Here is a 13557-nt window from a genome sequence, read left to right on the forward strand (position 1 = left end):
ATCTCATCAACTGATGCTCTCAGGTTGAAAGGAGAGACGAAATTCCACAACTGGAGCATCAATCTTATCACCTCCGACCTGGAGCCACGTCAGCTGAATCCGTGCCCGGTTCCGGAGCTGCCGTTTGAGGACATCAGTCAACGGATCAAGAGCAAGTGCCTTTTCTTGGGCAATCATTCCTTTGATCAGTCACATTTTGGGCAGAATAATCCCAGGTGACAAATCGAAGAATTTGGGTAGTCTACCCCAAATTCTTAAAGAAGAGACGAACTATTGCGACACTCTTTTCATTAAAAAAAAAAAAAAAAAGAGACCTTCAAAGAACTTCATCACAAGATGGCTTCAAAGAACACATATTCGTCTGCCGATATATTGCGACACTTTTTAATGAACAACATTTTATGTTAAGCCTCACATATGCTATGCTTATTCCACTAAAAATCTTTTAAATGTATCAAATTGTTTTTTAATGTTATATGATTGCTAAATTATCTCCTCTTCTGCTAAAGGGATGTTTTAAGGATAATTATTTTTACCACACAACCATTGAAAAAAAAATGTTTTAATGTGTTGAGCTCTCAAGAGCTCAAATGAGGGAATGATGAGTTATTAACATTGTTTTTTAGTTTTAAATCATATTTTAGCCGTTTATAATTTAGTTAACTCAGTATGGCTGTATGAATAGACCTGTATTCTTATCTGTGTTACTTTCATGAGAAAGAGCAACGGGTCTGTCTATTCATTCTGTAATCTAAAAGGGAGGTTTCCGGGGCTATGTCACCAAGGGAGTCAGGCTCATTATTTTTGTATTCTTTTAATCTGATTTATACCCATGGGAACGGATTTTCTTGTAACCAGGTGGGTTGTGGGCTGACCTTTTTCTGAACCCTTTTTTGTGAATAAATAACGATGTGAGCTGGAGAGAGAGAGCCACATTTGAACAGAGACATCGCTTGGGTGACTTTAAATGTGCGACCAGAAGCTTCTGGTAATACCAACCTTTGCAAAGGAACTCCTTCAACAGAATCTCACCATTCAGTTAATTGAACACGCAAAGAGTACAATACTTAATATTGTCTACTCTAACACTATCAGCACTGTTTTCTACATTAAAGTCCTTCAATTATTCAACGGTGTCAATGACTGAGATATAGATTCATTTTGTTCCGTAACGCAAAACACCGGTATCTCAAATCATCTTACCCCATTGAAATGAATGGAAAATGCCATTGCGTAATGCATTAATTCCAGTCCCTCCCAAAAGAATTAACTTAAAAACGTTTTGTTTTAAATTGACGTGTAATTCACTGTTTTAAGTTTAGTTTTGTCAGTGAACTTCAACTATGCCTAACTGCTTCTTTATGAGAAGTGAGCTGAGTTAAGTTTAAAGTCACTAAACAGCGCACAAATCTGACTTGTCAGCGCATATGTGCATTCAGGAAACGGTCCTGCTGATCTGTTCAAGGTAAATTGCATTAAGCTGCCCTTTTTATTTTCTTATAGCCACATTTATACTTTTCGTTTCAATGCTGTATTGTGATCTGTCACTAGCATTATCAATAGCAGGAGGACCTGCTGAGATCCGTTTTTTTTTTTTTTTTGGGCAATGCGGCTGAAAAATGGTACACGTTTAGGCTGGGCGCTACGCTAGGTGCTAGGAGCTATAGCTAGCCACGTACCGACGCCATCGCCCGTGTTCGTTGCCACTGTTTACATGTTTCAAGATACTTTGGTCAAGTAATTTTTCACTTCTTCATATGCTCTCCTTTTCAGATGTATGCTAAAGCAATGTGGGAGGAGGAGGGCAACGAAGTGGAGGTTACGGTGCCATTATCTGGACCGAATCATCCGATGGACACGTAGCAAAAGCAAATAACGTTTCCTGTAAGGGTTCTGTAAGTCAAAAGTTGTCTTCCATGTTCTCACAGTCCAAAACAGGCCGGCCAAAATCCCCCAGCAACCCAAAATACTAAAGCAGCATTTGCGGTCGGCCGCCACCTGACACATTCAATGGAATGACTTCATGACAAGTTAGGGTTGAAGATCACTTACGTTGGCGCCTTGCTTTTATTGTTATGAAATCTGTTTGGCGAGCAGGCCCGGGGGACAGCTGCAGGAAGTTTAGCGTTTCATAGGCAGGCTGGCCGGCTACTGTAGCAGCTCTCTGGTATGCCAGATATGCCAAAACTCTGAGAAGTCATCTGCCAGACGATTGTAAAGCGTACTACATCGCTGCTTCCTGGAAGGATGAGGGCTGACTTTCTTGCGATAGACAAAAGGAACAGGATTTTACGCACATTTTCTTGCCACTGCTGAAGGAATTTCCTTTCAGGGCAACTGAATGTTGACAAACCTCTCATACATTAACACACATATAAAAAGATCCACCAGTCATGACTTAATGGCGGGTCTTCCATCTTTGGCAAGCGCTCCAGGGCTGACCTTTAATGTTAATGGATGGCTGCCATTTAAGTCACTTAGGCATAAAAATTGTCATCAAAGGTTGCTATCAGTAATGCAAAGACCATTACATTAACATTTACTGGACATCATTTTACATTGTAGTGGAGCCTTGGATCTTGAACACAATCTGTTCTAGGAGCTTGTTCGACCTTATATGAATTTTTCAAATATGTTTTACGACGTGGAATATAATGAATCAATTTCAGGGTCACTGTTGGCATCAATAGTATCCGTGTTTCCTCCTCTTGTCTTAACCCCATGTCGAGTCGGCCCCTTTTTTTTTTTTTGCTAGTAAAACCATGTTAACGCTGATGAAACTGGTAATTGAGGTCATGTATGACTTTTACAGGTAGTGTATATTTTTCACTAAAATAGTCACAATTGCGCAACTTGCGGAGCGTTTAGGTCAGTTAATGGTTGTCGGCTTGATCGTGCGATGACGTCATCTGCCGTGATGACATCGTGAGGCAGTTGCAGGGATAAAAATGGAGCATCCACCTGTTCATGTAAAATATCTATCAGCTACTTCGCACCAACTCATGCGCATGATCAGCAGCTTGCCTTGCCCTCCATGTGTGCTCTTAATTTACACCGCTACTTTAAATAATAAAATCATGTATGTCGACATAAGAAACAATCACGATTCTTGACTAAAAAGGAAGGGAAAATATATTTTACTGCTTTCATTTTTCCACATCAGTGTGGGCCAAGAACGAAATACACCCGATGTGAAGCAGCTGCTTTTTTTTTTTTTTTTGCCTCCCAGGCTTCTATAAACCCCTTGACCTCGTGAAAATTAGGCCTTTTACAACGGAATGTCTCCGGGCGGGTGCATAAAAAGCTGCCGAGTTCATAAAGTGACCAAATGACAGCTCCCAGCCAGTGTTTTCATGTTGACTCTGGCAGGGCAAACTTAGATGATCTCGGCGGACCTCCAGGGAAATCTCAGCCACTTCTAGCTGGATAATCAGAGGGATCCATCTTTTCCACGCCTGGTGAGTTTGGGTCAGTTATGCTTGGGGATTGTTTGCTTACTTTCCACAGACGGGCTAATTCTGTAGCATATTGAGGGTTAAGGCCAGCCATGTATTTTAATGGGATGAGTCAGGAGATGAATCATTGTAGAACTTAAACTTCAGAGGTGACAGATGGACAGACTTGGGAAACGTAGAAACTTGGACCTCAGACTAAATGAACAGCTGAGAACGCTTTCAACTAAAATGGTTAAGCGTTACAGCAGAACGAGTCGATAAAACAGCGAGGTGATGCAAGGTCATTTTGCACAATTTAGAAATACACATTATGAGCTTCTTTTTATTTTTTTCTTAACGCCTTCAGTGTGACTCAGTTGTCAGCGCCGTCATTCATCCATTGACTGATGGTGAGATCCATCTCGAAAGCTCTAAGAAACAGTCTAGGGAAGTCAGAGCAGGAATTTAGTTTTATTTACAGTGTTTTACATCACAGACCTTTTACATTTTGTGGAGGTTAAGTTATATTTGCATGCAATGTTGTTAGTTAGCAGGACTACTACTAACTACTAACTTTTGCAGTTGCGCCGTGGTCTACTGAAAATCGTTAACATTTTTGCTACACTGTGAGATTTGTCATGTAATAATGTCAAATGTCAAAATGCTCCAAATGTCAAAATTCAGCATTCTGCATCGATATCTATGAATTGCATAATTTATCTGACAGGCAGGCGTTAAACATGCCATGTGTTGTCGTCGTTCTTGCACCTAGCCCTGCGAGGTGTTGCTGCGCAGATTGGTTGCCTCGATGCGGCTGGATGTGAAGGGCTTGGTTTGAGGTTGATGTCTCGGAAATAATAAATAATGTTTCTAGAGAGTAGGCTTTGGCAGAAAAATGATTGACTGCCGCTGACCTGAACTGAAACGTTTACAAAAACGTTTTGGGGGAATTTTCAATTCCTTAAAAAATATATATATATATATTTTTTTCTTTTTTTAATGCAGTGGAACCTGTAAGTGAGGAGAATAAATTGAGAAGATGTTATAAACGGTGTACAAAGATGATTGCAAAACTGCCTCATATTTGGCTGGTATTTGATGATCAGGTTTTATTTAGTTTCTGTTGTATTTGTTGCTACATGAGTGGTAGGAAGTAAGGAACATAAGGGATTTTTCTGCTTTTTTGTTTCTCTTAGTAAGAATTATACATGTCATTTGAAACAATATTCTAAACAAGTTTAGAGGTACTTGTCAAATTTGCAATAAGTGCAGTTTTCCAAGTACAATATATGAAAATGTTTCTTTTACGACAACACACCTGAAGCTCATGAGCAAGCCCCGCATAAGCCTGATAATGATCCTTTTCATTGGAACAGGTGCGTTGGTGCAGGGAAACACCTAAAACCTGCAGGACTCCGGTCCTCGAGGACCGAGAATTGGACACCACTGTTTTACGACATTAAATAAGACACAAGATGATTGCATGGTCGTTTTTACTAGTGCTATGCATTCCATTATCGACTAAAAAGTTATGCCATCATTGTAAAAAGTTTTCTCAAATAAATCCACCTATTGTGATTCTATGATTTGTAGATTTGTTTTCTATTCAGTTTGGTGACTGTGGCCCTAATACTCCTTCGTATGAACTTTGTATAGCCTACATAAACCAAGACCTTGGAAGGGCATGTGCCCCACGCCGGGTCTAAACTCATCTGAGTGCCAAAGTACCGTAACAACTGATGCAGTCTTATGTAAATGTGAGAGCATGTCAAGAATTCCGACAGCGTGTGACAGTTGACAAATAAAATGTCTTGGGTTTCAAGCTGCAGTGACGGCGAATGAATCGTTAAGGGGGGGGGGGGGGGGGGCAGTGTTTCTAAGGGAGGGTGATATTTCTCCTTGAAGCCACCGAGGTTGCTCAGAGTACAAAACCGTGGGAGCTGTTTGTTTTAAGACAGACTACAGACGGCCCTGGTGCAAAAAGAAACGCTGAGCAACATATTAAGAAGATAAAACATGGGAGTGTACAATGAACAAGGGTAAGGGGCTCTACTTTGTACATGTTTGTGATTGGCTGTTGTCATGTCAATAAAAGAAAAAAATATATAACTAAATAGTTCTTACTTTGGAGTATTTGCATTTATACAGGCAGCTCTTTTGCTGTTGCTGCCCAATAGAAGCGTGTGCTTTTTAAAAAAAAAATATTTATTTTTTTTAAAGAGAAAAAAAAAGCGCCTAATGTTTAACCCCCCCCCCCCCCCCAACAAATAGAAATATAAAAACAATGTTATTGTTTTTCACTGGGCTGCGACAACCCGTTGAGTTAAATGGTTGGCAAAAAATAGTTACTTGCTTACCACAAAAAAGTAATTTGATTTTTAATCTTCTAGAATAACCATTTTGAGCTTCTTTTAACAATTAGATAATCAAGCCAGGTCATGCAATACTTGTACTGGCACAACATTAAGTACATGTACATAATTTGAATGAGATTCAATGCAATAGTTATATCACAAATTGTTCCTCAGATTTGTTGTTTCAACTTCCAGCCACTTTATGTCCAATCTTAGTCATTTTTAATCATAATTTTCACTTTGCAGGGAATCCATTGAGGAGTCACAGCATCAGCACATGGTAATCACGGACGGTAAAGGCGGCGGCAGCGCCGCCAACCGCCGGATGTCGACGCAAAGCAAACTTCCCCCCAAAGATGTCGTCAGTGACGTGATGTTTATGGGTCAGTGTCTGCTCGGGTAGTTGGGCGGCTTAAGTAGGATACGATTATATCCAGAGTGAGCAGCCGCAGACGTATGCGAGAAAGTTCAGCAGGTGTTAATGTCGACATGACGGTGCCATCTGGTTTCGTCTCCATCGAGGGAGACATTTTGCTTCATCCTGACGAGGCGCCCTGGTGACACAGTCTGTCAGACTACTCCCTCAAAGAACTTAATAAAATCAAAGTGATAGTTTGTTCCAGGGAACACGGATGTTTTTATCGTGCTCACCCTGCTGTTAGCATTCATTATAATAATGCTTTCCGCTTTGTCACCATGGGTTCAAAAGTGGTTTTAAGGTCTCTCTACTTCAGTAGAAGCACTTTGGTAAAAGTAGTAAAAGTACTGATTCAACCCCAGTAAAAGCTAGCTAGCTTGTTTAACAAGCTACTTGTTACCAAAAACAAGCTAGCTTTCAAAACCACACACAACTACTGACAAAAAAAGTGCTAAATTAGCTCATTGACAAAATAAACCTTACTTTAATATGTGGGTGAATGCCCAGAGGATGAGTATAAAAGTGAAAACATACTATATATAGCAACCCAATCTGCGTATCATTTGTTACTTTCTAGAGATGTTCAATACCACTTTTTCCCAGACCGGATACATAAAATTGCCCCCCAAAAAACGGACAGATACGAAAGACAAATATCCCACTATCACATTTTTCCTTAAAATTGCATGAAATTAATGGCACGTTTTTGTTATACTGATTTCTATATTCCTCATCATTAAACGGCCACAAGAGGCCGCGGTTGGTAGTCCAATGTCCTCGTCATTCCAGAAACATGCAGGTTAGATTCATTTAAATTGTGTGTGTTTTTTCTCTATATGTGCCCTGTAATTGGCTGGCAACTTGTCCAGGTTGTACTCCATCTCTCGCCTCCTCAAGCCCTGGTAATCATTTGTCCACAGTTGAGCACTTTTGCTTTATTTTAATTTTATCTTACATTGGTTGACTTCTATTGATACTAGTACCTCTGTGACAACATTGCCTGCAGGATTATACAACGGCAAGAGTTTGAGTCTGTGATTAATTCACTTTACATCATTTTCTATTCAGAAGTCAACTAAGGTCACTTAGTGCGTTGTTTGACTTTGGAGATTAATTTACAAAACATTCTGCTGCTCATTCACACAAGCTTGTTTTGCAATATGAAATATTAATTTGCCAGGTCAGGCTAGGACGGCATAGCTTTAATGACAAATGTAATGGAACATTTGCTATTTTGTTTTCACAGTGGGCGGATGGACCAAGGACGACCCCTCGTGTCTGGTGGAGCAGTTCTGTCCTGAGTACAATGAGTGGAAGACAGCAGCTCGCATGGTCAAGCAGCGGGGCGACGTGGCCGTGGGCAACCTGGATGACAAGATGTACACAGTGGGTGGCGCAGACAGCATCCGATGTTACGGTAATGTGGAGAGGTGAGCTGCTTTTGTGGTGGGAGATATGGATGACTAGGGAAGAACTCACATTGTGATGAAAACATTTTTTGGCATATAATTGACTCCTGTCTTTATCTCTATTTTGATTTAAACAAAGGCAGATTTAGCAAAAGACATTCACATTTTGTACAATAGAATGCAGTATATGGCATCTATCTACCTGTATGTTTTTTTCAAGTACCCCACTCTGGTTACCATCATCTTTTCTGATGAATCAATCAGTGGCTAAACCGCTTCGGACACAACCAACATGGCTGTGCCTTTGCTCATAACTGTAAATGTCCCTCCATTCCAGATATGTGTTGCTGAACAGCAGAGGTCAGCATTAAGGCACAATTTATTTGTGGCCTTGCAGACAACATGAGTCATTTGGGACATTTTCACAAGGACACACACACACGTACACTATATGCTCGTCTCTCACACTATCAGAGAGCTTGAAGCAGTTGGCTACTCTACAGTTCCCCACAGAGAGGCACTTCTTGACAAAATGAGCCTTAATGACGAGCCAGAGTTGGGAAACATCCACTCTAGCCTGCCATCGTCACAGTTACCTGAGTGTAGGCTTTCCCTTCGAGTGCTGTGGGATTTTTAAAGGCTTGCATGTGTTCCTTTCAGCCAAACGGCAATTTAATAGAAGTGTAATGAGGAAGATGCTCGAGTGGGCAAGACTTTCCGGCGCCTATGCCAGCTAACCGTGGGGCGAAAAGCAGATGACTTGCCATTCAGTCTCAAAGGTGATAGTAAATGATGCATTTTGTTGGATCCCATATATGATGGGAGCTACACAAAATGTCCTCTTTCCTCTTACTTGGCTCAGCAACTGGTATTGAGAATATTCATTGGCAAAATCGCTCACAAGGTACTATTTCTAGTGGTAAGTGAGCCAAGCATGCCAAGCTGATACTTGTATATAGCTACGTACAAATGCCAGTCGGCTGCTTAATGGTCGAGCAGATATTTCCTTGTAACATTCGAGAACACATATGTTTAGTGTTGTGTATCAGAGTGCAAACACTTATATACTGTGCTTAGGTCAGTGCTTCTCAATTATTTTTGTTAGGCTCCCCCAGTAAGAAGAACCTCTGCGGAGTAACTAATAGTCCTTGCACACTCCCAAGCAATATGAGCACCAATGCCACCTACTGTAGTGGAAGTGCAATTACACTTTAGTTTATTATGACAAAAAAAAAAGAAGAAGAAAAAAACATGATCCCCTGGGGTCCCGCTCCCCCCCACCCTATTTGAGAAGGACTGACTTTATTTAATCTTATCTTTGGCAACTTTCAATTTTACACCATTCCGAAATGAATGTATCATTTTACTCCAATAACACATCCCCCTAAGATTATGATTATATATTTAGATCATTCAATTGCAAAGTGAATGTATATGACACAATGTTTTGTATTCCATATAGTGCTGAGCACCATCATCCCCTTGTTTGCCATTCAAACAGCCAGTGAAGCGTGACTAGCATCAGACAATCTTTCATTGGACACGATTGATTCTGCGCCAAGATTTCTGCCTAGCAACAAGTGTCTGCACAATTATGAGATAAAAAAAAAACCCAAACATCATTACATATTTAAATCAATGAAGTCAGATCAGATGTAAAATCATGAATACTGCTCATACTACATACATTTTAACCAAGCTGCTTGTTTTGCCTCTATACGAACACGCTGACATTCTGACCCCCCCACCACCCTGCCAGGTACGACCCAGACACAGACAGCTGGAGTGCGGATGTAGCACCCTTGAGCAGCCCCCGCAGTGGAGTGTGCGTGGTGACTATGGACGGATACTTGTACGCTATTGGAGGACACGATGGTATTGCAGCCATAAATACCGTGGAGAGGTACTGCGGCATAATTTCTGGACTGAAGTACAATACATTAATAAAGACTGTGGTGGATGATACTGAAACATTGTCTTGTATGCTTTGTGGGTGCACTTGTTGTTCTGACGTTGCTCAAAAGCATCTTATATAACAGGGGGGGAAAAAGCACATATTCTGATGACTAACAAAGTAGGTGTTATATAGGTGTTGTTTTTCGTTGTTTGTTGCTGCAGGTACGATCCAAAGTTGAACGCATGGAGCAAGCAGACGCCCATGCTGACGAGACGCACCAGAGCTGTGGCTGCCGTGCTGGGTGATCACTTGTATGTGATTGGAGGCAATGATGGAGTCCTGGCTCTCAATTCAGGTATGATTCAACATTTGTTACACACACTCTAAAAATAATTTTTGAGTTATTAAACAAATTAAATGAACAAAATTATTCAATTAAAATATATATATTTTTTAATAATAACCCAATTGAATTGGTTGAAAAATTAACCGACCCGACTTTTTGAATTATTTAACCCAAAATGTTGGGTAAAATTAAATTAATAACCCACAAAGCAACCAATTGTTTTGGCTATTTTGTGGGTTATTCATTTGACCCAACTTTCTAGCTTAATGGAATAACCCAAAGAGTTGGTCCCTTTTTGACCCAATTTGGGTTATTTTTGACCCAACTGTTTTTAGGGTGCAGACTCCCAACCTTAGTAGTAAATCCTGTCATCAAACATTAAGCTTACAATTATTGGGATGATTTAATTGCCTGTAAAGAGCAAATTGCGAACAAGCAAGAACATTTATTTAGAGTATAAATTTGACCATGATGTCAAACATTAAAAGTGTTTTTCCCGGACTTGGCTTATTCTTGGCTTTTCTCAATTACCCAATGCACATTTGTTGTCAGTATCTATTTATTAGTGTCTTAAAAGTAAATGGTACAGCATTAGAGAGAGAGCCTGCAGCAATAAATAAATACATAAATAAATACAACAAAAACACCCTAGTTGTACTTTGTTCCTCTAGCAAAGTCGAATGCTCCTGAAGGTTGGACAATTCTCTCTGAACATTTTATGTTTAACATCACAGTTTTTAGTGAGTGGCACATTTGCTTCACAGTTGAGGGGTCCTGGGTTTGAATGTTCTCAATGTTCCTAACATGTTTCCGTGGGTACTACTGCTTCCTTTCGTATGAAAAACACGCATGCTGTGTTAATTGAAGACTCTAAACTGGGCCAGTGTGAATGGTTGTTTGTCTATGCGTGCTGTAATTGGCTGGCGACCAATCAGGGGGGGACCTGGCTTCTCACCCTAAATCAGCGGGGATAGGCTCCAGCACACCCGCGACTCGAATGAGGACAAACGCTATAGAGAATACTGTAGTAAAAACATTTTTTGGGGCCAAAAACAACCACTAACTCAAGTTGTGGAACATGCTAAAGATGTCCTAAGGGTTTTTTCCCCCTTCATGTTTCCTTGTTACATACTTTGTCAGATCAACAACAAAACCCCAAAACATGAATTCTGACTTACATAGTGTAATTTAGTACTTTGCTTACTTTGACCGTGGAGTGGACATGACCACACACTCACACACGAAATCAGGCTGCCCTTCCCAAAGATAAACAACAGTGATGTCACGCTGCCACCCATTTTGACTATTTCCATCCATGTGAGAAGTGCATGCTCGTGAAATTCCCACAACCTTTTTTGGTCAAGTTCAAGAGCTGCATTTTTCGTTGTTACATTCAACTCCAATACAATAATCTGGGGCGGCACGGTGGCTGACTGGTTAGCACGTCCGCCTCCCAGTGCAAAGGTTGTGAGATCAAGTCCGGGCTTCGGCCTTCCTGGGTGGAGTTTGCATGTTCTCCCCGTGCTTGCGTGGGTTTTCTCCGGGTACTCCGGTTTCCTCCCACATTCCAAAAACATGCATGGCAGGTGAATTGGACACTCCAAATTGTCCATAGGTGTGATTGTGAGCATGGTTGTTCGTCTCTGTGTGCCCTGCGATTGGCTGGCAACCAGTTCAGGGTGTACCCCGCCTACTGCCCGAAGCCAGCTGGGATAGGCTCCAGCAACCCCCGCGACCCTTGTGAGGACAAGCGGTACAGAAAATGGATGGATGGATGAATGGACAATAATCTGGGCTCATTTTAAAGATAGAGGGATATCATTGGGCATACGGGGACACTTAATGCACGGTAACTACAATATATGTCAGTAAATGAAGCCTTCTTCTTACTGTAAATGTTCCACAGTGGAAAAATACAACCCGGAAGCTGGCACCTGGTCGATATGTGCCCACATGTCGACCCCCAGAGAGAACGCGGGCTGCGCCGTGTACCTGGGACACATCTTCGTGGCCGGGGGAAGAGATGACCTCGGCTTGAGTCTGTGCTCAGTGGAGCGCCTCGACCCGGAAATCACGAGGTGGACTCCTGTTAAACGCATGAGAAGCAAGAGAGACAACGTGAGTGGGAGTCGAGGTCGGCCCTCTGAAATGTTAACAGTAACATTTTCCTTCACAGGAAGGTGACATTGTGAATGAAAGATGAAATATTTCTGTTTCAGGTGTCTCTTGTGGTGTTCAACGGTGATTTGCTGGCCGCGGGGGGCACTGATGGAGTCTCCGATTTGAAAACAATAGAAGTTTACAATAGTGAAAGCAACACATGGAGGTAAGAGGAGAATCTGTGCAGCACCCCTCCCCCCCCCCCCCCCAGTTTTAATTTCAGAGCTTGTAGTCAATTGCGTCTTATAATTAGCAATACTGCACACTCATTCCATTCAGTGTGCCCTAAATAGTGTTGATCAGACGCTTTGCTTCATTTGTTTAATGGGTTTTTCATTGCTTTATACTCTCTGGGGGGGAGGGGAGTATTACAAAAAGGACCATTAATAATGGAAGCGAGCATGGATTCTCTCACACGAATAAACAAAAAAGGGTTATAAAATCGTCCCTAATGAAAAAGAACCAAAAGCTTGCGGCTGAAACAACATTTTATGTTGTGATTTAATGATTAAAGGAACGGGAATATTTTTGCACTAAGTGGAATGGCAGTAAGTCTAATTCGTTTCCTGTGAGGGTCGGACTCCGCCAAGGTTGCCCTTTGTCACCGATTCTGTTCGTAATTTTTATGGACAGAATTTCTAGGCGCAGCCGGAGTGTCGAGGGGGTCCGGTTTGGTGGCCTCAACATTGCATCTCTGCTTTTTGCAGATGATGTGGTGCTGCTGGCTTCTTCAAGCCGTGATCTCCAGCCGAGTGTGAAGCGGTTGGGATGAGGATCAGCACCTCCAAATCCGAGACCATGGTCCTCAGTCGGAAAAGGGTGGAGTGCTCTCTGCGGGTCGGGGATGAGGTCCTGCCCCAAGTGGAGGAGTTCAAGTATCTTGGGGTCTTGTTCACGAGTGAGGGTAGGTTAGAGCGGGAGATCGACAGACGGATCGGTGCAGCGTCTGCAGTGATGCGGACGCTGTATCGGTCCGTTGTGGTGAAGAAGGAGCTGAGCCGAAAGGCAAAGCTCTCGATTTACCGGTCGATCTACGTTCCTGTCCTCACCTACGGTCACGAGCTGTGGGTCGTGACCGAAAGAACGAGATCCCGGATACAAGCGGCAGAAATGAGTTTCCTCCGCAGGGTAGCCGGGCTCTCCCTTAGAGATAGGGTGAGAAGCTCGGTCATTCGGGAGGGACTCAGCGTCGAGCCGCTACTCCTCCACGTTGAGAGGAACCAGTTGAGGTGGCTGGGGCATCTGGTTCGGATGCCTCCTGGACGCCTCCCTGGGGAGGTGTTCCGGGCATGTCCTACCGGCAGGAGGCCCCGGGGACGACCCAGGACACGCTGGAGAGACTACGTCTCACGGCTGGCCTGGGAACACCTTGGGATCCCATCGGAGGAGCTGGCTGAAGTGGCTAGGGAGAGGGAAGTCTGGGCTTCCCTGCTAAAGCTGCTGCCCCCGCGACCCGACCCCGGATAAGCGGAATTGAAGACGGAACGGAACGGAACGGAACGGAATATTTTTGCACCTGTAGAAGATATTAAATATATA

The 13557-nt window shown here is 42.4% G+C and overlaps 1 protein-coding gene across 2 annotated transcripts in view; it reads left to right on the top strand.

Annotated features, from left to right (window-relative positions):
- Positions 1-13557, top strand: part of LOC147173434 (uncharacterized) — a 38265-nt gene that overhangs the window by 22957 nt on the left and 1751 nt on the right. The window contains exons 3-10 of one of the 2 annotated variants that reach the window (XM_086077047.1): positions 1774-1895; positions 3370-3458; positions 6035-6171; positions 7453-7636; positions 9375-9518; positions 9734-9867; positions 11765-11976; positions 12078-12184. In XM_086077047.1, coding sequence (XP_085933173.1) covers positions 6066-6171; positions 7453-7636; positions 9375-9518; positions 9734-9867; positions 11765-11976; positions 12078-12184 — 887 coding nt within the window. In that variant the 5' untranslated portion in view covers positions 1774-1895; positions 3370-3458; positions 6035-6065. Of the gene's footprint in view, positions 1-1773; positions 1896-3369; positions 3459-5369; positions 5474-6034; positions 6172-7452; positions 7637-9374; positions 9519-9733; positions 9868-11764; positions 11977-12077; positions 12185-13557 lie in introns of those variants that run through there. The other variant, XM_086077046.1, reaches the window with a different exon arrangement.

Source organism: Leptonotus elevatus, chromosome 5 (genome assembly GCF_054856555.1).
Source record: "Leptonotus elevatus isolate MCC_2025b chromosome 5, RoL_Lele_1.0, whole genome shotgun sequence".
In the NCBI taxonomy this organism is placed as follows: Eukaryota; Metazoa; Chordata; class Actinopteri; order Syngnathiformes; family Syngnathidae; genus Leptonotus; species Leptonotus elevatus.